The following is a 23,556-nucleotide window of genomic DNA, read 5'->3' as shown; positions in this document are numbered from 1 at the left end:
CTGGGGTTCCATACCATGTGTACCCTATGCACAAATCTGCTTGCACTCCACAACCATCGGAAACAGCCATCAAACTGCAGCCACCATCGCCTGTACTATGCAATGTGCAAACCTTGGGCTGAGCAGTATCAATGCCATAGCCACGAAGCTACCACAGTTGATACAGCATGAAAGAAATGTGTCCTCATAGCAATCCTTTCTGGTAATCCACGCCAAGTTTGAATAATCCGTAACTTACTCTGTATCATTGTAGATCAGTTTGCATAGTTGAGTTTTTCTTGGATCCCCCAAGTGCACCCTCGCCTTGTAACTGTGACTGCATTACAATCAAATACATGCCTTATTTTCATGTAGGATGTGACTTGGTTAAAATGTGGTTCAACAGCTGTGTCACTGTTTAAGGTTTTGTCATGTTTCGCCTCCCTCTTGATATGCCTGAAATGCTGTAATCTGTTTTTGTTTTATTTTTTCACTTAATTCTTGTTTTGGTGCATCACCCACCGTGGTGCGCAATGGCGACAGCATTGCACTGCTAAGCTCAAAGACGTGGGATCGAATCCCGGCCATGTTGATCACATTTCGATGGGGGCGAAATGCAAGAACACCTGTGTGCCATGCACTGGGTGCACATTAAGGGAAGACGCGGGTCTCGAAACGGCAAAAAATCACAAAAAGTTGATTTTCGGAAAAGTGCATTTTCGCTACATTTATACATTTAAGAATCCCTCCGCGAAATCTAGAAGCTAAATTTAATCGGAAAACAATAAAAAATAGCACTTAAACGGGCCAGGGTGAACGCGAAATTAGCAAAATTTGGTGAAAAATGTTCGAACTTCGCACCGTTGCCATTTGCGAACGCGGTGGCCACAATTTTGCGCTTGTTTTGAAGCTGTTTTCCTTGTGCGCATTTTGCGGCAGCTCAAAATGGCGTCGATGAAGCGAAACCGACGCTATCACTAGAGTGTAGTAAATTGGGAGAGTGGGTCCAATGAGGGCGCCGCACTGAGGCATTTTTTATTGAAAATACAGATGGCGCCACCGTCGCCTTCTTCTGGACGCAACGTCTTCGCGCACGGCAGAGGACGCGGAGGCGCCGGTCGGCAGCGTCACACCATGCCGAAGAAAAGCATGGCCGCGGTCGAGCGCAGCGTTGCAGTTGCATTCGAGGATGACTGCCTGGATGAGCCAGAGCCACGCAGTCAGATGGATCGCGTCTGCAGTTTCCTGTCCTTTTTAAACCTTATGTGCGTGCGTGTTTCACTGTGTCAAGAGATAATAAAATGCAGAGCTCATATTCGGAAGAAATGGGGAGCATGTGCAGTAATGGGATGAGGTACCGGAATACATTAACTGTGCGGCATAATTAGGGGTCAAATAAAAATTGGTAAACCCTTGTTTTCTTCCTTATATTGAATGCTAAGAAAATTTCACCGATGCCCTAATAACGGCAGCAATTTGACATTTAGGGAACATGTGGGTCACATTCGTTACGTGCAGCACATATTTTTTGTAGGTTAATTGTGTGTTTTGAAGATATTTATGGAATAGCCGTTTTCTTCCCTATTTTTATGCGTCATACGCCTGAAATGTAGTTGGTTTTCCAGATCCCCTGGGTGAATAAAGCAAAACACATTGTTTATATTTGCTTGGATTAGGAAGCATGTTATCAGTTGTCTATGTCTTTAAACTCGCGCAGGTTTCCATTGTCACATGCCTCCAATCTGAATGACGGTTCAACTGAGAGCGGGGGCGTTCTCTTTCATCACCGGCCTTCATCTGTTGCATATGAGGCCGTTCTCTTTCATGTGGACTGCTCGTAGAGGTACTCCGGAAGATACAGCAAAAGATTGTGGGTACCGCATCAGACCAAAGCGCAGGCTTTCCACGCTGTGTAGATACTTTCTGGCCTTCGATGATATGCACATAATGCCTCAGTATGTACTTTGCATTAAAGTGCAGCTCACAAATGGAGTCGGTGACTTCCAAATGGCCGATCGGTGCAGTGAAGATTGAGCTCCCGCATGCGTCGCCTTTCTTCATCTTTAGGGACTCTGAAGAGCGAAAGCTTGGCTAGAATTTTCAATCTACTGTATATGGTTTAGCAACCCAATACACAACAGTACTAGTTCTTTTGCTAAGATGTGTTCATCCTCTCATTCTTCGAACACTCTGCCAAGTCACCGAGTTACGAGACAAACCATAGACATATGCGAGGGCCATCTGCGCGCGTAAACGTCGTGCAGACGGCATCGTTTGACGGAAGTGAGGAACTCAATTCATGGCAAAGCACTGATTTTATTGTATTCTTTTTTTTTCGCACCTACTAGGAACAAAAATGGACAAAACAAACACAAGCACGACGGTGGGTTCAGTAAATGGCGGCGCGTCGAGCAGACGACAGCTCGGCGCCGGCATAACCACCGCCGGTAGGCGTGGTTCCGCCGGGCCGCTGAGGCACCGAATTGGCCGGAATGTTAGATAGAAGGAGAAGCTTTAAGAAAAAGGTGACTGCAGTGCCGCCGCAAATTTCAACGTTTTTAGCTTCACTCTCACCGCTTGTCGTGGCCTCTGTTGGACCCATTCCCCCATTCTAGTACACCCTACTATCGCGTCATTTCTGAAGGCTGCGTCCGTGCCGCCAATTGGCCAAAGCGCGCACACCCCCGCGCGCCTCGCTCCTATTGGTCTGGCGCTGTTTGGCACGCGCTCGACCGCTCTCGCGTTTCGCTACGTTTGTTTATCTCTGGTTTCATCGCGCCGCTGTGTATGTTGTCTATGTTTGTTCAGCCGCTTGCTTCGCGATGTTTGATAAGGTGTTCATTTCGCTGCCCGGATGGCTGGAGGAGATCGTCGTCTCAAGGCTACTACGCGTCAAGTGGCCGTGGATTGCACGACGGAAGGCGGCTAGGCCTGTCATACTCCCGGAGTTGCTGGTTGCTGGTCTGCCTGGACATTCTACCGGATCGAGTTCCGAGCTGCAAACCGGCACATCTAGCGTCAACACTTTGTCTGCCCACGTCACGCACGTTAGCACAGATCGTGTAGGCACCGCTGCCTTCACGATTGAAGAAACGAGTGAGCGCGCAGCGATCGCCGGAAAACGTGCCTGACGTCGCAGTCTGCAATGGAGCGAAAATTCAAGCTGCTGGGGGTCGACACGAGAGAGGATGTCAACGATAGCGGAACTGAATTTGCAATCGTGGATTTATCTGTCATCCAAGAGTTCCTTGGGCTCATGCTGTGCCCCGGGTGCGGCTAGAAAGCCGTGATGCTTTCAAGGACCCCGCCAAGGAGTACGGGCTCTCAGCAATGTTCTGACAACGTTCTGTCGTCCCAATGCTGCAGGAGCAAAGGGACAGCCTGAACCCAGGCACCTCTACAACTTGCCAGAACATGTGGCAGAAGCAATGCTGCCTGTACGTACGCGGCTATCTGAAAAAACCCTGGTCCAGAGATGCCAGCGGGGCAAGACACAGAATTCGAATGAAAGCCTTCACTCAGTGATTTGGAGTGTCTCAGAGCAACAGCATGCATCTCTCTTTGCCGTGCAAGCTGCTGTTGCAGAAGCTGTCCTACGCTTCAACACTGGGAACCTGCTTGCGTCCACTGCAATTCTACAGCAGCTACACATGAATATTCCTGGCACTGCATCTCAGTGAGCAAAGAAGAAAGATGGCCATCGAAGTGCTAACTCCAGCAAGAAGCGAGAAGCCTCTTTGAGTGCAAGGAAGCTGGCCAAAAAGCGGCATAAAGATGGGATGCATCCAGATTATGCGCCTGGTGCATTTCCTTGACATTTTATCGGTAGGCTCCCAATAAAGATGTTGCAGAATGTTTTTCCTTGATTTCTTGAAACAACAATTCTGACACTTCCAATTTTGAAGGTAAAATAGCTTCTGTCCTATTTCAGCTATCAGCATAAATTTTTTTTTGCCAGAAAGAGAACAGTATGCAGTAAGCAATACGCACCTTTTCAAAGCAGTACTCTTCTTAAAAAGTTTTTGAAATGAGTCACATGTTTGACATGTCAAGATGGCATTCTGTTCTCACAACTTTGATGAGCTCTAACCCTTCCTCAGATTTGCCTAGAACATTGATTAATGCTTTATGACACTCCCTGAACATTCTAGATAGTCTTTATACTCAAACTACTGTGTTAGGGTTTTCTCTTTAGATGCTAATTTTCCTCCAAACAAAGGACCCAGCTTATACAAAGATTTCAGAATATATCGGAAACTACTTATCGTTTCAAAAAATTCATTATATTTGAGAATGTGTCCACAAATAAAAAAGTAGTCTTTCAAGTGTAGCCTCCTCCATTAAAAAACCCCAGTTGGTCAAACCTAAGCTGGAGTTCCCCCCACCACAGCATGCCTTACAATCATATTGCATGCAGAAGGCCAGATTTTTTTTTTCTCTTGTTTTGTGCTATGCCTTGCAGAGTTCATCACTATTGCCCAGAATGCTGTCAGGCAGTCTCGTTCACCATTATATTAGAGTGCAGTCGCCCGTTCCTGCAGCGAGTGTCAGCGAAACTGAGCGAACGAGCAAAGGATGGAGGAGCAAATGCGGAGCGCAGCAGGGCACGAAAGACGCGAGGAGGAAAGCAGAGGAAGGCAGAGCAGAACTATGAGGCAGAAAGCGGAGGAGGAGGGCATGGCGAAAGCGTGAGAAGTGTAGTGCGGCGACAGTGGCCATGAGATGGCGCCAGAGTAGCATGCGCCATCTGGGAGGTCCGTCTGCGGCAGCTGCTCTGAACTGCGCTAACGTGTTACCCATGTGCTGCCTCTCGCGATCTCCAGATTAGCGAGGCAGTCGCCCTACGCTTTGCTCAGTTTGCAATGCGGCGCACGAGACAGATTGTCCGCACCAGCCAACATAGTGCGAAATGAAAACACGTACAGAGCTGCGCTCAAATTTTGCATTAGAGAGTACCGTAATCGTCGGTGAATTTTTTTAGTCTTGGAGGTCGTGAACATTTCCGCATTTAAATAAAACCTCAAGGGAAGCCAATGTATTGATTCTGTGTGATCACAATGACGTCAAGTTTGCATACAAGCACCGATGCAGAGTTCAGGTAGTCTATTGTTCCCACGCCACATATCGGCACAGCAAGCCGATGATGGCGTGTCTCCTTATACTAAATATCAGACAGCGAAGGTATCTTCGGGTTGGATGCAATTTTGATACTACTAAGTTCGGTCGTACTACTCACCTTCACATATCACCTCCACACACTGCTCTGAAACTCGAGAACACCATGACAACCACGAGTAAATTAAGTAAATGTTGACGAAATGAATTCCGTGGACGAAATGCTTCAAGACTAACCTCAGCATCAGGTAGCTCCGTGTAGGCGATCTTCGGTGGTGACGGAGGCGGCAACAGGTTCGGTGGGAAGACAGCGCCCATGTCGCTGGTTCGGTCGTTGGCAGCACCAATACGTAGGCGACGCAGCTCCTTCCTCAGCAGCTCTATGAACTTGGCATACACGCACTCCTGGATGAACACTTGCACACCGCACGCCTCACCCTGCACAAGGGAAACAATTGCACCGAATGGTTGTGCAAGCCAGAAGAACACCAGTTAGGGTCGCCATCGCTGCCAAGAAAGCAAGAAAACGGAACCCTGAAAAGGGACGAGGGTTGTACTTTGTACAACATGCTGTATGGAAAATGCAAACAAAACTATCAGAAAATTAAGTGGCAATATGCCGAGAGCAGTAGACTTCTGTCATTTTGACTCGCTACCAATTCAATTTATGACCGGCCCAGTGGTGAACCACGGCCGCTCGATGAAAGTGCACAGGTGCGGCCTGCCGTATGCGGCGGATACGGCGTAGCTCCCCTAGTGTTCCGGGCCACCGCAGCGGCGCCACCAGTAGGGAGATCAGCCGGAGATATCCGCGGCGGATCGCAGCATGAAAGCGCAGCTCGCATGCTCTCGCCGCTACTTAAAGGGCGATAATAAATTTTTTATAGTGTTAATCATATTAGTAAGCGTGACTATCGAATGTACCAGGTCGGCGATGTTTCTACCAAAATATAGCAACTGTTCGTTTGTAACTAAAGTGGTTGCTTGGGCTAGTTCGCATTGTGCGCGTCTGTGTTTCCTCCTTCCTTGCCGTTGCGCTCTACACTCTCGAAGATGTTCGTTTATGCAACAGTTATTTCTGCAACAGCACAGCCGCTTGTTGACAAGTGCGCTTGTATTTACTGAAGCATTGTGTTTTTCACTCTAAAAAAAAGAAGGCGAGCTAGAGCAACGGAGAAGTTGTAACTGCTTTATTGTCTGTGTAGGAAAAATAATACTTTTTGTTGTAGTGATCACAGGCACAGTACTTTCCTGGCGAGAGGCTTTTGCGCCAGGCGTACAAGTCGCTCAACTGACAGGTTAATATCTCCTGCCCAGTTTGCATGGGACCGGTTGCAAGAGCTTTCTCAGGAAAACTTTGCACACTTCCATGGTACGGCCCTCTGCTCCGCAAGTCAGCTCACGGCATTGCAAAAGGTGCTGAAGAAAAAATTCTATACACCGCTGTTCCTTTATCATCGAAGTGACACCAATTTCACCAGTTGAATGGCCAACATATATATCTTTGCAGCGTTGAACGGCAAGGAAGCTTAAAAAGATTTCTGGACCTTACATGGTCATATCCTTTGCTTGAGCAAGCCTTCCAAATTACACACTCCCTTAGAATGACGTTACCACATTTAGGCTTCTTCATGGAGATACTGCGGACTTGGTTCCTAATGAACTCGGCAGTCTTGTCGCCTTGTGCAACACCATCGAGTACCTTCGTAAAATAGGCTATGTCCTTGTTCTTTTCAAAAAATTGTGCGCGCTCCTCAGCTCCACCGACCTTTTCTTGAAGTGCCTGTAACGCTCCTTTAAGAAGCGCGGCCTTCGCTTGTACGCGGCGCAATTCAAGCGAAGGCTGTTTTTTCAAACTAGAGAGAAGTTTGGCATGATGCATCTGCAAATGATGCAATTTCAGCACGGGTTTCAAACATGGCTCAGTGTTATTAGACATTACGGTTTCATTGCTGTCAGGCATTGAACTGGCCGTTCTGACTAACAACAGGCTCGTCATGTGAAGCAACAGTGCCCGCGGATTTTGCCCGTGACTGCGGATCACTCTATCTTCTTTCCAATCGCGGCCGTTTCTTCCTTGGAGCTGAGGTGGTCCTCCTGCTCATGTAGCTGTATAACTGGGGAACACTGTCGGCACCGCAGTTGGCGGTAGCTTTGTAGTGGCGCTCTGTAAAATTCAGAGCACACACCAATGACCTGTCATTTGGCTGTTATATTGTTCTTTTCCCGCCAGGTCCCTCCCAGGAAATGTTTCGCAGCCATGCTGCCCTGCGTTCTGCGTCGCTAGGGAAACTCGTGGTAGCGGATTTGGGTGTTCTTCGAAGTATTCGTCGTACACAGCGGCACGCAACAGTTGCGCGGCATTGTGGGGCAAGCATAAAAGATCACGCAGGCGTGAACTATCTTGAGTGACACTAAACAGTAACGATGCACGCGAATAAAAAAAATTAAAACCACTAAGCTGCGCGTCCTTTTTAATGCTCGCTCCTTCCCGCCAGTGCCTCGCGCGGGCTCTCCCCGACAACTAGCGCCCTCCTCGCGAAACGTGGCGACAACTGTAAACTCCGCTTCCACGCTCTCGCCCATAGACGGTGGCGCGACGCGGCAGGCCGCACCTGTGCGTTTTCATCAAGCGGCCGTGGGTGAACAGACCTTATGGTGCAGGTCTTGACAAGGCAAAAAATGTACAGCAACAAGCACTTTTGCAACACTGTCCAACTTACATCTATACATCAGATATGGTCTCAAATTTAAATAACACTCAATAAATGTAACAGAGCCAACGTTATGCATTACAATGAGGAATCTGGGCTAAAAATTACCAAACTAGAATCATTTACTGCTAAAAGATTGGCACTGTTTATGGCGCTTGATACTGCGGTCCCCCACCGTGTGCTACCAAACGTTCGGCTGAGATTTAGCGAATGTTCGGAAATAGCCTCGCCCCATTTCAAAATGCTAGCTACGGTAACACCCTACAGGCATTGCGTGCAAATTAAGCATCACTCGAATTAGGTTTGTACGAAGGGGCCATATTCTCAGTTGATTGCTTTTGGGGACATAAGATATCATGATCACTTTCCCACTCATCACCAGATGTGTCAGTGTTTCTCGTTTCTCCAGCGTGCGCTGGAGAAATGCTGTTGCTCAGTGTCCTGTGCCGAGCCACACAAAATCTCGCAAGAGTGATAATCTCTGACATAACACACACTAATTCATGCATGTATGTTATGAAGTATACAGTATGTATATGTAAACAAAAAGGGGTTTCTCTACCGCGGACTCAGCTAGCTAACCGCGCACTCGGTTGCAAAACTAGCTCTGGCCGAGAGCGGCCCGCGAATGTGCCACTGTGGGCCAGAAAACGCGACGCAAAGTAAGGCTCACGCGTACACTCGCCCCAAGCGGCTCCCACGCAACAAGGGCGCCTCGCGAACTTGGGGGAGCAAGCAGACACACAACCTTTCCCTTTGAAATGCCACTTTACTCTCAGAACGACACAGGCTACTGTACACCGCCAGGGTCATAAAACGCGGGACTCGAGGCGGAGGGAGATGCCTGCGGTCAGCAAAGGGGGGTCGAACCAGGGGTGGCGGCGAGGCTGCAGGCATGCAGCCCGCCGCTTGTGGGACTGTCTCCTCAATGTCCTCCAGGCACCTCGATTTCTTGGAAAAACAGGGTCTTGTAGTGAAGGCGCAGTGTTCGTTGCTTACATATACAGTATGTATACAGTATGTATACAGTATGTATACAGTATGTATATAAGTATACAGTATGTATGCTTCCTAACGAGTTCTGCAGAAGCTCACAAGCTGGAGAGAAGTAAATAATAGAGGGAAAATGAGACGTCCACTGAAATGTAGCAAATTGCTACAAAGGGTTTCCTTTCTAGCAATTTGCTACGTTTGGGCGGATGTCTCCATTTTCCCTTTATTAATGATCATCTCTCTGAAGGCAACTGACTGAGAATACAGCAGAACCTCGTCGATATGTTCCCGTTATGTGCGTTCACAATCGAGAACACAAGAATGTTCCCAGACCGGTTCATTTGTTACCAGAAAACACGATTTTTCGGCACCAAGCATCGAGGAAAAGGATGTGCCGACGAATAGGGTAGCTAGCTTGCTCAGTGCAAATAAGCCCTATCAATAAAACTAAAGGTGGCGACATTCTTCTATCTTTCCGCACGAGCCAGCGAGTGAGGGCAGGTGAGGAGGTCTGGGGCTTATTGTATGGTTGTGCTCGCGTCGTTTCTGCAGTAACAGGCGCACAGCATCCACGAGCTGCCTGCCGCACTTTTTGTTTACTTCGTTTTTTTTTACTGACTTGTGCTGGCACCATGACAGCTGGCCTCGCGATCACGGTGCACGATAGCGGTGATCGCAGATCCAGCGATCATCACCGCAAGTGCACGATTGCCCAATGACACTTAACTTTAAGCTGAGCAGCTTATCGGTGTGCTTCGAGTAGTAGTTTAAAATGCATTGTTACGTTCGACCTGTGAGGGCTGGCGATCTTCGGGGAAGCGACCGCCGAAACGTGCTCAGCCCGCTGCGGCGACTCGCTTTGCAAGGACGACAATGTGCCTAGTCAACAAGCCGTTGACGCCAGCATGTTTGCAGCGGCGACTCGCTTTGCAAGCACGACAATGCGCCGCGTCCCCAACGAAGGTTGAACGGCCGTTTTCCCTCACCTAGGGATCTAGGGAGGACAGTGTTTATAAGCAGCCGTTGCCTCTGTTGTTGCTGAAGTGTCGCCTAGCGACAGTGATAAGGATGACACGGAAAGTGACAGCATGGGCGATTCAGGCCCGACAGTGGCAGAAGCTACGCGTTACGTCCGCCTAATGAATGCAATCGTCACGACGAGAACAGGGGCGCGATAATGCAACTCTATTCCAAACGAAAAGTATTCCAAACTCCGGCACCCAGCAATGAAAATGCGCCCCCGGGACTTCTGCAACACTACTGCGCGCGTGCATGGAGAATACTTAACACCTTGAGGAATCTGCCATGCGAGCGTTTGCCAAGAAGAGGGGGCTGGCTGAAAAGCTGGCACGTAGCTTCAGTAAGTTTGAGGCCGCTGTCGTCATGCCAGGCCGCCACGGCATCAAACCAAAATAACACTTGTCACGCGAAGTGAATAAATACTGCATGTTTTTTCCCCTTTCATCGCACTCTCTCCGAGTTCCGTTTTCGACAGGTAAGTGGGCGATCTCATGCTATTTCGGTTAAACAGTACTACCGTATGTGTATAGTTTTTCCGAGCTTCGGCCAACTACGGTTTAACGAGGTTTCACTGTAGTACCTTTAGTAAACTGGTCATACGTAGCACTACTGAAATGGAGGAACATTGGGTAAGCGGAGGAATAAACAGACCCATAGCTCAATTTCTGTGGTTTGTTCCTTGCCACTACTGGACAGAATAGGCAAAAAAGTATTTGCGTTCACAAGTGTAAGACACCGTTGCCAAATGGGCTTAGTACGATGCTGCACGGTTCCTCATCTCGGCTCTCTCTCTCTCTCACTCACCTTCCCACTGCTGTTGGCGAAGGACTGGCCAATGCCAGCAGCAGCTCCGTGCAGGTCGGCACCCTCGAGCACCACAGCCACGGCCCGGCCGCAGCCCCAGTAGCTGGAGAAGGGCACCAGGGGCTCGGCCATCAGGCGGCGAAGCTCCCGGCAGCGGCTCTGCGACGCCACCACGTGCACGTGCCCAATGCCATCTGTCTTCAGCAACTCCTCGATGCCCTCCGACGGCATGACCACCACGTTGAGCAGTCCACTAGGCAGCCTGCCATGTTGACAGAGACGGGGAGGGAATGGTTAATTCATTAATGAAGTTCAATGTCTCAAGGCTTTCCCTCAGGCTACACGAGAAATGACATAGTGGAATCTATTAGGTGAGCAAGTTGGTACACGTTTTTGAAGCAAATTGCGCAAAAAAAAAAAAAATGGGACAAGAAAGCATAAGACAGTGCGCCGACTACCGACTACTAGGCTTTCTACATGAAAGATGGCTTCTTATAATCCTTAGAAAGGAAAGAAAGAGAAGAAACAATTGGGGCAGAACCCACCTTACGATTAATGCCGACAATAGTGCAATTACCACTCAAGCGATGTAGCGGCACATCATGCCACCGCTGTAACGTATAATGTACGAGGTGTGTATGCCACCAAATTTCTCTCGCACATACTTCTACACACACTGCACCATCTAGAGGCACTGAATTACACAGTCATCTGGCAGTCTGAACATATATTAAAACACGATTGTATGGATATAGATATTGTCACGTGGTTGTGACGGTTGAGGACACAGCAACAAAACTGTGAATGGCAAAACTAACTTTATTGGGCGAACCTCCCAGAAAAAGCAGGCTACACTCAATGCTCAACGAAAGCGGCAAACACAGTTGGCGATCATCGAAAATCTGATCAGCGAGTCAAGCGCGTCGGCATTTGTACACCAGTCGTCAAATTTTCCAGAGTAATCCCTGGCACCCGCGTGTCTTCCACAAAGTTCTACACTATTTGCGTTGCGCATACATGCAATCAGATTATACAAGGTTCGGTGACAGACATCAGATGGAACCATCGATAACATTCCAGAAGCTTCTGATACATGCAGGCGCATCCTGCGCTGTGTGATAACGTTTGTTAGGCGGTGAAACGTGGTCGCCCGATATAGACAAACAAGTACACATGTCAATAAACCCTCTTAAAAAGCATCGAACTGATGCTGCAAACAAACGAAAGTAATAAAGAAAAGCACTCGCAGCAAAAAAAAAAAAAACAAGGAAGTTTGTCAGCGTGCGTAAAAAGGTTTAAGACGCACCACGTGGACCACTTCACATCGTGCGCGGCGCCGCTATGAATGCGAAATGCCGTCTGGCACGACCTCATAGTCCAGTGCGCCAATACTTCGGATGGCCTTGTAGGGTCCGAAGTAGCGTCGCAACAGTTTCTCACCGAGTCCTCGTCACCGTATCGGGGTCCAAACCCAAACACGGCCCCCGGGCTGGTACTCAAAGAAGCGTCGTCGGAGGTCGTAGTGTCGGCTGTGGGTACGTTGCTGGTTATTGATCCGCAAGCGGGAGCTGTCAGGCTTCTTCGGCGTGCTGGAGATGGGTAGCGATGTCAAGATTCTCTTCGTCAGTGCCGTGCGGCAGCATGGCATCGAGCGTTGTCGTCGGGTTCATGCCGTAAACTAGCTTAAACGGCATGATCTGTGTTTCTTGCACCGCCGTGTTGTAAGCGGTTCAATTTCACTGAGCACAGGAGAAATTTAAGTGACTATTTTTTTGAAGATGAAGATCAGCACACACCCAGTGACCCAAGTTGGTTGGACAGTTGGTTTTGAACCCGATTTCATCGGCACTGCAAGCCCAATGCTCTACCCATTTGACCATGGACTACCAAGGGACCCATCATGGCAGGAAAGAGGTTAAGTGCGGACGTCCGTATGTAGACACAGAGACATACTACAACCTGGGTGAAGCTCCCAAGGAATGCTAACTTCATTGATAAAAAGCCATTGGTTAGGATGTATCATGGACATATGTACAGGGCACGTGAACCGTCTTGTGCGTGCTGATGAGGGTGTATGGGCACTAGGGTAAAGAAATGATACATCCAAATACAAAGGTGACATTTATTCCCGGATTACAATGTGAAATTACACTTGCCTGTCCTGTCTTTCTTTTTGCATTGAGTAATTTTGCACTGTACTTTCGAGTATGGATTAACAACCATGCCCAGCATAACATTTTTTTCTTGTGACGCTTACATGCTAAACTTGTGGTACAGCTGCGGGAGTCCTACGGTGTAATCTTGCAATTGTGCTTGCTCCTTATTTGTAGAGGGCCCCCCCGTGGTCAAAGGCAAGACATGAATTGGTTGAGTCTCTTCATGCCATTAATGCACCCTCCGTGTTGAACGTGCAGTAGCTGAGAAACTATCGAGTGTCTGCAACAAATTGAACACTTGTAAGCCTTATAACTCTTGATGAGCACAGGTTTGAGTTTACAGATCATACCGTGGCTGAGTGGGCTCTCAAGTGCAACCACTCCTGCTCAGATCGGCAAACGTAATGCCAAGCTGTGCCTCTAAATGTTGAATGAGAGGCTAAATTGAGCTCTGTCATGCATGACGCGAGAACCATGCCATCTATGCACATGACACAAGCGTGACTGAGTAATGGCTCCCTTCCTCTACGCGATATTAGAGTAAGGCTTGAGGCCAGTAAGGTTGCAAAGATAAGCGATAGTAGCGTTACACTTTTTAATTTAGCAAGCAGCACCTGATAATGACCAACATGAACGAAGAAACGCATTGGCTTTTAGACGACTCGTTGAAAGTTCAAGTGTAGTCACTGGTGCCAGGCGGCTTCCAGAAAGTGCTACACAATTTGCGTCGCACATATAATCAGATTACAAAAGAACCGCAAACCATGACAATCGAAACAAACACAAACGAGACCAAACCAAGCAAAGCAAACAAGCGGGAGAAAAGAGCTGACGCAAATAGACAATAATATGAAATGAGCGGTCCAGCTGAGGCCAGTTACGAGTACGCATTGAGCAGTTGGGTGGCTCTGCATTACACCAGTTTCCCGTGCACATGTCACAGAAGGGGCCACTCTCATTGGTCTTCACCATTCACAGCTCGCGTCTCGTCTGCCACTTTGCGTTCGCTATTTCATGTTTTGCTGTTGTGCTCATTCACTCGGTTATGTTGCCGTCGTCGCCACAGGAACGAGCGCCTTAAAGCTGCGCTCTAAAAAAAAAACATGAGCTCCTGTGTAACTGAGACAAATAGGGGTGGGCAAATATCCTAAACTTTCAAATCACGAATCATGTCCTATTCTACGTCACTATTCATAGATAGGAATATTTGTTGAATTGTTTTCGAATGCTTCAGTGCTTCAACTCTGTGCAATCAAGCACAAAAATGGCGCACAAGTATGATAAGTATTATTGCTGTGGGCAGGGTATAGTATATGGGCATAAAACGTGAAACCTTGCTCTGTGGCACAAGCTACGTCACTCATGGAGCCAGACATTACAAGCCATACAGCGATCATCCGCACTTTTCTCTGAAGAGTTCTGTGCACGCGAACAAACTGCTTGTGTGTTCCCATTGCCCCATTTATGCTACATAACATGATAGCTCTGAACGATATGTAATGTCATGTCAAAAGCTTGCTAGGGTTATAAATACCGTAAAAAAAGCCGTAAAGCCCTCCCCAACACCCTTCCCCCTAACTTGGCTGGCCAAAATGGCACCAAAATGCCAAACTTGGCATTTTGGCAGCAAACTTGGCACCAAACTTGGCACCAAATTTGGCACCAAACTTGGCACCATTTCAACCCAATGGGTTCGGTCCCGTGAAGGGCCGCACCTCGTCAAAATTTGAAAAGGAAAAAGTGTAAAAATTACACAAGTTTATATGGTACTAGGGCGTGAACGTTGCTTTATACTAACTGCGGTAACGGCTTTTCATTATTTGAACAATGTTCAAGAAAGTACTCAATATTCGATTCGTTTCTGGCACTATTCGATTCGCATTCAACTTGGTTTCAGAACTTACTTTTCACACGCCCCTAGAGGCAAACGAAAAGAGGCTAAAGCTCACCCCCCAGCGACAGCGATTTCAGCAAAGTGCATGGGCGCCAGGCAGAAGTCGGACTTGACGACGATGAGCAGCGCGTTGCCGGCAGCCAAGACCTCGCCAACCCGCCATGCAGACACGGGGCAGGTGGCCTGGGCATCCTCCACCAATACCAGCACGACACCTGGGGCACAACCACCAGCCAGCAAAGACTCGGGAAGCTGACCAAACAGACTTTGAAGCAAAGACAATGCCAACGAATGTGTCGTCGCATGTCTGAAATCAGACAAAATGCAAGAATGCGAAGAACAGCGCACGAATGAGACAAAGTAGGTGAATTAACAATAGTCTACTTTGCCTTCGCGCCTGCGCTGTTACTCGTGCTTCGGTACGTACCAACCAGTCTAAAGAGGCACTTTTAAAATAGTTGCAATCTTTTACAAAGAAAAAGGATAGGCAGAGGAGTTTCAGAGTAATAAGGAACAAATGTTTTAAACACATTTTTTTTTTTTTTGCCAGAGCGATGTGTGAAGTTGGCAGAAGTATAGCTGAAACCCTCTTTGTTTAAAGAGATTTATTTGTGGAGTTCCGTAGCCCGAAACATTACGGTGGGTTATTAGGGTTACTGTAGTGAAAGCACTGGAACAACTTTGACCATCTGAGGTTCTTCATTGTGAACCTAAATCTGACGAACAGGAGCATTCTTGCATTTCACCCACATTGAAATACAGCTTCCATGGCCGGGAAACAAACCCACAACCTTGCACTCGGCAGCATGGTGCCAAGCCATTGGCCCATCCTGTCTGGTGCACAATATATTAAATGAATGAAATTCTCAAATTTGGCATGCCTAAACTATGATCCAATTATGAGGCACACTGTAGAGGCGGACTTCGGATTAAGTTAGACTACCTTGGGTTCTTTAAGGAGGGACACAGGTCTTAGAGATAAAAAAATAGCCAAAAAATGAGTTTCTTGCAAGTGGTCTTTTCATGATATACAAATACTGCCGCATGTTCTGACCAAGCTTCCCGGTTTCCCGTGTCATGGATCAATATTTCAGCCGCAATATCAATTTACGTAACCGCCGTGAGCTATATTTTGACAGAAGAAAGCATAAAAAGCATCATGTCATGCTGCTGCTGAACGACATATGCCATCGCGGCCATCTTGGTCGGGTTGGAAAGAATTACTACTTCAATCTCCTGCCACATTTTTGTTTGTCGCCCTATTCGCTATGAAGAAATACTGTACCGAAAAAGAAGTCCCAGCATGCGACCCCATTTGCCCATTCACTGCACGGGACTAAATAAAGCGCTGCGATTGGCTTAGGCGGCTGGTGTTGTCGGCTGCGGTGCATGGACGCGCTTGATAAGCGAACCACGACGCCATTTTGAAAGTCACTAGCGTAGTGTGTAGTGATGTCTGAAGTTTGCCACTCGGAAAAAGTTTGGCAAGAAAAGAAAGCGAACGCACTACAACTTCAAAAAGTGCTCCGACCTTGCTGAAAAACACAACGACAACCACCCGCAAGCAGTTTCAAGTGACGGCTGCGACGCGGAATGCAATGGACCTGGCAAGAGCGAGCTAGGCCTAATGACATCGCAGGGGCAAGCACCCAGCTGCCTACCTTCCAACTGAATTTATTATAACACTTTACATTTACTCGAAAGTGAACCACAAGTACAATCAAAGTGCTTCATGATGCTTGCCACATATTTTAAATACAGCATACATCCGTTAATTCAAATCCAGTTAGTTCTATCCCGACTGAAGGTCCTGGCCGGCACCCAAACATTGCTATGGGACCAAACTTTTGTTATTTCAATCCTGAAATTAGTCTCCTCCAGATAATTCAAACTTGGCTGGTTGTTACGCACACGCCCACCACAGTGGCGAGTCGAATAGCGGAAGCGTCGGTCTCGGCAGCACTTAGGGTTCAGAGAACGTGCCGAACCCATGTCATTTCTTGTTGAAAATGCCCGTTTTCAGCCTGCCCCAGGAAGATTTTCTAAAACAATAACAGTAGCTCACAAAGAATTAGTACAGAATTCATCTGATTTTAATGTGCGCTTCTTTTCCCCAAGAAAATTCAGCCAGAAAATTGCTTAGGGCAGTGCAGTCTGATGCCCCATCCTCATTCGCTGCGTTCGCAACAGCCTACCGTGTGAGCTTAGCTAACGTCATCAACACATTCCAAGATGGTGTCCATGGATGACAGCATCATGGACAGGGTAGCTAGAAAGGCAAGTGTAGCCAGGAACATGCGTTGAATATAGCAGAGAATATACGAGCTCTAAGCTCGGATACTACATTGTAGAATCTGAAAAGACCCAGGTGTAGCAGATTAGTGAACAAACTAGTAGTGAAGCATTTGCAAAGGTTGAAGCAGATTTTGGGCAGTGCCAAAACAGACCCGTAGGCTTTGCACAGGATGTGAAAACCCCAACATATAGCTTTGCTGTACAAGTTGTTCGAACTGGAGTACTTCTACAAAGCTTTCTTTAACACTGCTACCTTGCTCCCAAAAGGCGAATCTCCCTGGTAGACCCTGATCCGGAGTACCTATGTTCTTTTGCTCCACAGCAATAAATTAGTTTCTAGCTGGTCAATCCAGAGTGGTTAGTTGCTTCCTGTTGGCATTGCAGAAATGCCAGTTCATTGCATCATTTGTCTCTATATGTACTGTATTCACTCATATAATGTATCTGCTTCTTTCCACAAACGTTGACATCAATTTGGGGGAGGGTTGATTACATGGAGGAAAAGTTTCCTAAGAACTGGAACTTCTTATCACTATTTAGATAACAAAAACATGTGCTCACAACCTTGCCTTTGTAGGTAAAACACATGCACAATGTGAATCAAAATTTCATTTCTATTCACAAAATGCTGTCAGCCACTTGGTCTCAGTAGTGCGGGGTCGTCGTTGGGCCATAGCACATCGTCTTTGGTGCTGCCCAGGCAGATTAAGATGCTTGGCTTCTAAAAACAAAATTTTCTGAAGCTTGCCTTGCTTTGGTATTTTGATATGTGCGACGATTCTTCTTTGTAGCTTTAAGCTTGTCCTCTTGTTTGCTCCATAATCGCACAGGCACTGGCTCGATGCTGAAATGCAGTCCAGCAGCATGGTTGCCATGGTTTAAGGGTAAGGCATGCTCTACAACCTTCAGTTTGAAACAGCCCATGTTTAACTGGCCTAATGGCTAATTGCATGACGCACAACAGATGTGCAGCACTCCAGAAATACAGAACAAGACACAACGCAGCACCTGATTAACAACAAAAAAATTCACCTACGATTACAATACTCCTTACAGAGCCCTTCACCAGGTCTGGCCATTTTGAGCTGACAAGCGCAGAGCATACAATGAGCACTAACAATCGTGTTTGCAAAGAATTACAACACGATGTGCAGCAGAAAGGTCTGAAATGTCAATCCAAACACAGCTTTCCCTTTCCCTCACGGCGACATACTCACGTCCCTGCGCCTACGTACTCGTGTCCGCAGTGCGATGTCGCTTGTGGTGACAGCCGACTTCAAGAATTATTCAAGGCAACATCTGTTATTTGTGTGATCTGTTGCTTGAATTGACAAATTGAAGTTTAGGGAAATAATAAAACACACAAATGGAATGTCTAGGTGCGTTTTGTTTTACTTCGCACCGAAGCAAGAGAGATGTACTTCCGCTTTGTCTGCTTGTTCCCGCGGTCTTGCAGTCACGTGCGCAGGTACCGAAACTAAGCCATTCTCTACCGTGTTCCAGCGCGTGATCGTGCTCCGCGATCCATTTGATCTGCCTCAGTATTCGTCTAGCACTGAATTACACCACTGGTCATGTGTCCTTGTGCATAGCACGCAAAGTCGTGCGCTGTGCTAAACGAGACAATCGCAACACCTCACGCGCAACGGCATCAGCGGAAGTGCGCAGCGCTGCAAAAGAAAAAGCGAGGAGAAAAAAAATGAAGGCGCGGCCCATGATGTATGCGTCACGTAATCCTCGAGGCCAGCTATGGGAGTACGCAGAGAAGGAATTTTGCTTGCGGAGGCTAGATGGGGAGTCTAGAGAGTCTCGCTAGGCAGTGGAGCACGCCTGCTGAAATCATGGGTTCACGGAACTGAAATATTTCTATCTCGGCTATTAACCCTTTCATTGTCGGACCTTTCTGGCCGTGACGCACCCCCAGTGTCAGCTTGGTTTCAGGGAACGAGCATAACAGGGAATGAACATAGCAATTTATTTTTGATTATGATTGGTATACAAATAACATAATCAATGGAATATGCAGATTTCAGTGTTCTGCAGCTGTGGTTAGTAAACATCATCATCAGCCTCACTATAAATGAGATAAATGAAGGTAACATTAAAAAAAATAAAAACACTGTTCAGTACTTCTTGAGAGTGTGGTAGATGTTGAAGGATGTGTCCAGGCACAAGCCTTTGTCACACTCAGCACACGTCACACGGGTGTCTTTCCTTTTCTTTTGCCCTCGAACAGTGTTCGCACACGCGCGACTTTGGCTTCGCTCGGAGGAGCCATCTGGGGAAAGCATCGTGTCATGAGCCTCATCGGGTCATCACCTCCATTTTCCACCTCTCCTTCTAGCAGTGTGGAACTCTTGTATCAGTTGGTACATGACATTCAAGCGAAATTCGCCGAATGTTTTGCGTCCACCATTTTCGCGCCACAAGATGAAGGCATTTAGAAGGAACATGTCCATAATATGAAAGAAAACTCTTTTTGTACCACTTGAGGCTCTTCCTAATGCTTTCAGCGAAACTCATCTTGTCCGTCTTGTCCACTAATCCCATCTTCATATTGTATTCGAGAACACATGCGGGCTTTCGCTTGTTCTCGCCTGTTACCCTATCCACCTTCCCTGTGTCTTCTGGACGTGCACATGCATCGACGTTAGGACATGTACATCTCTCTTATGCCATTTGAGCGCAAGAAGCGTCATTGTATGATATGACTCCACTTCACCTTTTTAATCTTTTTTGAGAAATTTGGAAGCCCCTTCCTGTTGGTCCAAACAGTTCAACGTGTGTTGGTTTTTTTTTATCTTGAAGGCAGTTGAACGGTGCTGGACTACTGTACCAATTATCTACAAATAACGAATGTCCTTTTCCGAGGTAGTCTTCAGGTAGCTCTAGAACAATGGAGCCAAAAAATCCCAAATCCTTGACCATGGTCATGTTTGTCATCGCTCCAGTGCACACAACAAATTTCAGAATGTAGCCGGTTTTGACATCGCAAAGAACAAATAACTTGACACCAAAGCGGTACCTCTTCAAAGGAATGTATTGCCGAAATGACAGCCGCCCTTTTCATGGCATCATAGATTCGTCTATGCACAGGTCTTGGTACGGAATTAGTAGGCTACTCAGCTTGCTCTGAATTGCTTCCATAAATGGCCTCACTGTTCCCGGCCGATTTGCGATATCTGTGGAGTCGCTCAGATGGAGAAGCCGCAGGAGAAGCAGGAAGCGGTTCAACAGAAAAATAGTTGCAAAAAATGGTGTGTGCAACATGGGGTTCATGCTCCAGTAGTCTTGCAAGGCATTCTTTCTTATCAGGCCCGTCAACAGAACGACCGCAAGGAAACAGTACATTTCTGATACATCTGTCTCCACCCAAGCTCTCGGCCGCGATGTGCGCACAACTCCTTGTGCGCTTGTCTTCACTCGCGCGAACCAATTCGTTTCACTCACAATGTGTGAAATGATTGGCTCATCAGAAAACAGCTTGAAATAGTCACCTTCTTGTGCATCCGGTTGAAGAGTTGTGCTTGCGGACAGTCCTGAACGTGACGCGTCAAAAGGAAACAATGTCGGTGAGAAATTGGCTTTCTTCCACATAGTTTCCATTTGCCGCACATGCTTCCGGGATGATGGTCCCACCGTTTCAACATCCGAATGTGATGATGCGGAACTCACCTCTACCTCGGATGAGACGCTGTCCGAGTCCGAATCCAAACTCTGCTCATATTCTGAATCGGAAGAGCCACCACTCCAATGAGCAGACGAAGGTCCCGCGCGGTCAGCCATCCGAAAGCAACCGCACGCAGGGGAAGAAGCACTTTTCAGTTGCCCACACAACAGAGATAAATCGGATGTTGTGAGATCAAGAAGACAGAGGGAGATGGAAAAAGGCTAAAAGAAAGTTTGAGGGGCTTTACATTTACTACTTCAAGTCAGAAGCGAGGGGGCGGCGAGAGAGCGAAAGCAGCAATCGAGTCATGTGTCGGTCTTTTTTCGGAGAGGCAACGGCGCGTGCCCCTGAACTTCACGCACCGTAGCAGACACACCAACATAAGAAAAACAAAAACCTTCAAACCAGCGGAGATGGCAGAACAACCCTTGAACCCATAACCACATGCATGCGATGTATCATCCAGCGAATGCGGAGTGACCGCGCCACTCAGCAAAGAGGGAGGGGGAGTGGCAGTCGCACCGTACTCTTCAATACATGTACCAACACAGTGCGGGGCAAAAATACGAACTTGTAGAAAGATTCAAGAAATGGTGCGGCCAGTCCAGGAGTGCCAGCTTTGCACTCAGGTGCAAAATTTTGAACGCACGATAAGAACATACCGGTACGTCAGCGACACTGTGTGTGGGGGGGGGGGGGGTGGAGCGCAAAGACGTACTAATACGCCTGTGACAGCGAAAGGGTTAACGAGCCGACCTGAAAATTTTTTTTCGGCACAACGCTTCCTAGAGGACACGTAACAACTTCCAGCATATAACCAAAATTTGTTATGGGGCCTGATGAGGCGCCCTTTAATGCAATATTTGAGCGCAGCTGTTTAGGTGTTCTGAATTCATGATATATTGAGACAAAGAAATTGAATCTGAATGGCAGTGTTCTTTCGGTGGTGGCGCTGAGCCTTGTGGGAATCCTTGGGTTCGTCGCACGTGAGCCAAGCAGGTTCGGGAGACCTTCCTTGCGCGGACTGCGCCCGGGAGTCGCAAGCACTACCAGCGCCACCAAGTGCGTGATGCGAGATCCCTCCGACATCGCCAGAGTCTGTTTGGATGCCAGCAAGCGCCGAGTGTGAAAGTCTCCGCCACGGACCCCGTTTTCCCATATGTGGTTAGCCAACCATGTTACTGCCGCGGCGCCGCGGCTTTCCGCATCCCCACCGGGTAAGCCAGAAGCCCTCCTTTACCTAGCGTATTATTCTCCTCAAGAACCCTCAGCAATGTCAACTATATGGCTAGCTGGCTTGCTCGAAGTGTCAGTTGCAATCTAGTAAATGCTTTCCAAGTGTACACACGGTTGTCTATTGTTTCCTCAAGCTTGTATCGGTGTGCGGTTGATGGGCAGGCGTGTGTCAACGGCGGGGGTCGGTGTACAGAGGCATAACTCGGTACACCGCAACTTGGAACCCCCCTCCCCCCCTCCCCGCACCTTATCCCGACAGCCACTGCTCGAGCAGCTCGTTTAGCAGCACAAGCAGACGAAGCACTTCCACAGTCATTCATTGTTCAGAAAGGAAGTGAACACGGGAATGCGTAGCTCGCACAGTGCATATTTTCTAGCAGCAGCAATGGTGCAGGCAAAGTAGCGCATGCACAGTTGGTCTGAAGCCCACTTTAACGCTTTGTTTCCATTTATGGTATCAGTGGATGTGCTCGCCGCATGCCTTAGTAATGACATCGGCGACCAGGTGACAGAGCACGCTACTGTACTTGCCATCTTTCATCCTCCATTGCATTCCGCATTTGCTCTCTTTTTTCGTCCTTCGCTGGTGGAGCATGTTTCATGTGGCACTCTGCTTCCCTCTTCCCCGTTTTTCCATACTCTCCTCCACTTTATTCCTTATGCTTTCTCTGTACCCTCCCCCGCTTTCTGCCTTGCACTCTTTTCACTATCGCCATCTTTCATCCTCCGCTGTGCTGCACATTCGTTCCATTTTTTTTACCCTTCAGCAAGCTTGTTTATTCTGCCGGTTATGCTGATGCTGAACGGAAGAACGGGCACGTAAGGACTGTGCTCTAAAGGTTGTGGTGATGTGACGAACAGCTGGGCAAGTGCATTGTTTTACTTTGCTATGCTGCCACTGCGCTTGCATGGTGCAAGATCGTTTGCAATGATGAAGCAGCAGGCACCATCAACAAAAGTGCACGGTTGAGAAGTTGCGTCCCTGCGCACACCTCGCTGCCTTCGTGTCGCCAATGTTTAGCGTCGGTAGCTAAAGGATGGTGTATCTGTATCACAGCGCAATCCAACAATCTTGTGATATTTGACAGGGCCGGCCAATCATGTCCAGTTAAAGCGAACATGCTGAATACTGGTCCTGAAGGTTCGGCATGCATCTTTTACGGAAAGTAAGAAAAAAGCCAATCCTCAAGGACAAAAGTGAGGGCTGGGTTCATTTGCGAGTTCAACACGCAAGTTAAAAAGCCAGCAGATTCCACGCCCCGTAGGAATCGATGTTAGGCAAAGCACTGTGCAAGGAGCCTACCAACTTAACAAAACGACCATGAGAGCACCAAGACGTAGGCAGCTGTTTCATGACTACATGACATGCGTGTCATGACCTATCATTTATGTTCGTCATACACTCTTGTCACACTATGCCAATTTTGGTACATACCAAGTTAACGAAACGACCATGAGAGAACCAAGGCGGGGGCAGCTGTTTCATTCCCGGCATGACACACGTCATGATATTCATGTTATGATTGATCATTTATGTTCGTCATACACTATCACATGCCAATTTTGCTACATACCAAGACGTAGGTGGCTGTTTCATGACCTACATGACATGCATGTCATGAAATTCATGTCCTGACCTATCATTTGCATTCGTCATACACTCTCGTCATACTATGCCAA

General features: G+C 47.7%; 1 protein-coding gene across 4 annotated transcripts in view; it reads right to left on the bottom strand.

Annotated features, from left to right (window-relative positions):
• The window catches only part of LOC135898851 (aldehyde dehydrogenase family 16 member A1-like), a 79,106-nt gene that overhangs the window by 18,176 nt on the left and 37,374 nt on the right, over positions 1–23,556 (bottom strand). For all 4 annotated transcript variants that reach the window (XM_065428026.2, XM_065428034.2, XM_065428040.2 and 1 more), the window contains 3 exons: positions 14,731–14,890; positions 10,626–10,887; positions 5,332–5,532 (listed from right to left, as the gene is read on the bottom strand). In XM_065428026.2, coding sequence (XP_065284098.1) covers positions 5,332–5,532; positions 10,626–10,887; positions 14,731–14,890 — 623 coding nt within the window. The remainder of the gene's footprint in view (positions 1–5,331; positions 5,533–10,625; positions 10,888–14,730; positions 14,891–23,556) is intronic.

Source organism: Dermacentor albipictus, chromosome 10, assembly GCF_038994185.2.
Source record: "Dermacentor albipictus isolate Rhodes 1998 colony chromosome 10, USDA_Dalb.pri_finalv2, whole genome shotgun sequence".
Lineage (NCBI taxonomy): Eukaryota > Metazoa > Arthropoda > Arachnida > Ixodida > Ixodidae > Dermacentor > Dermacentor albipictus.
Note: the sequence above shows the minus strand (reverse complement) of the source record. Positions and strands in the feature narration are given on the sequence as shown.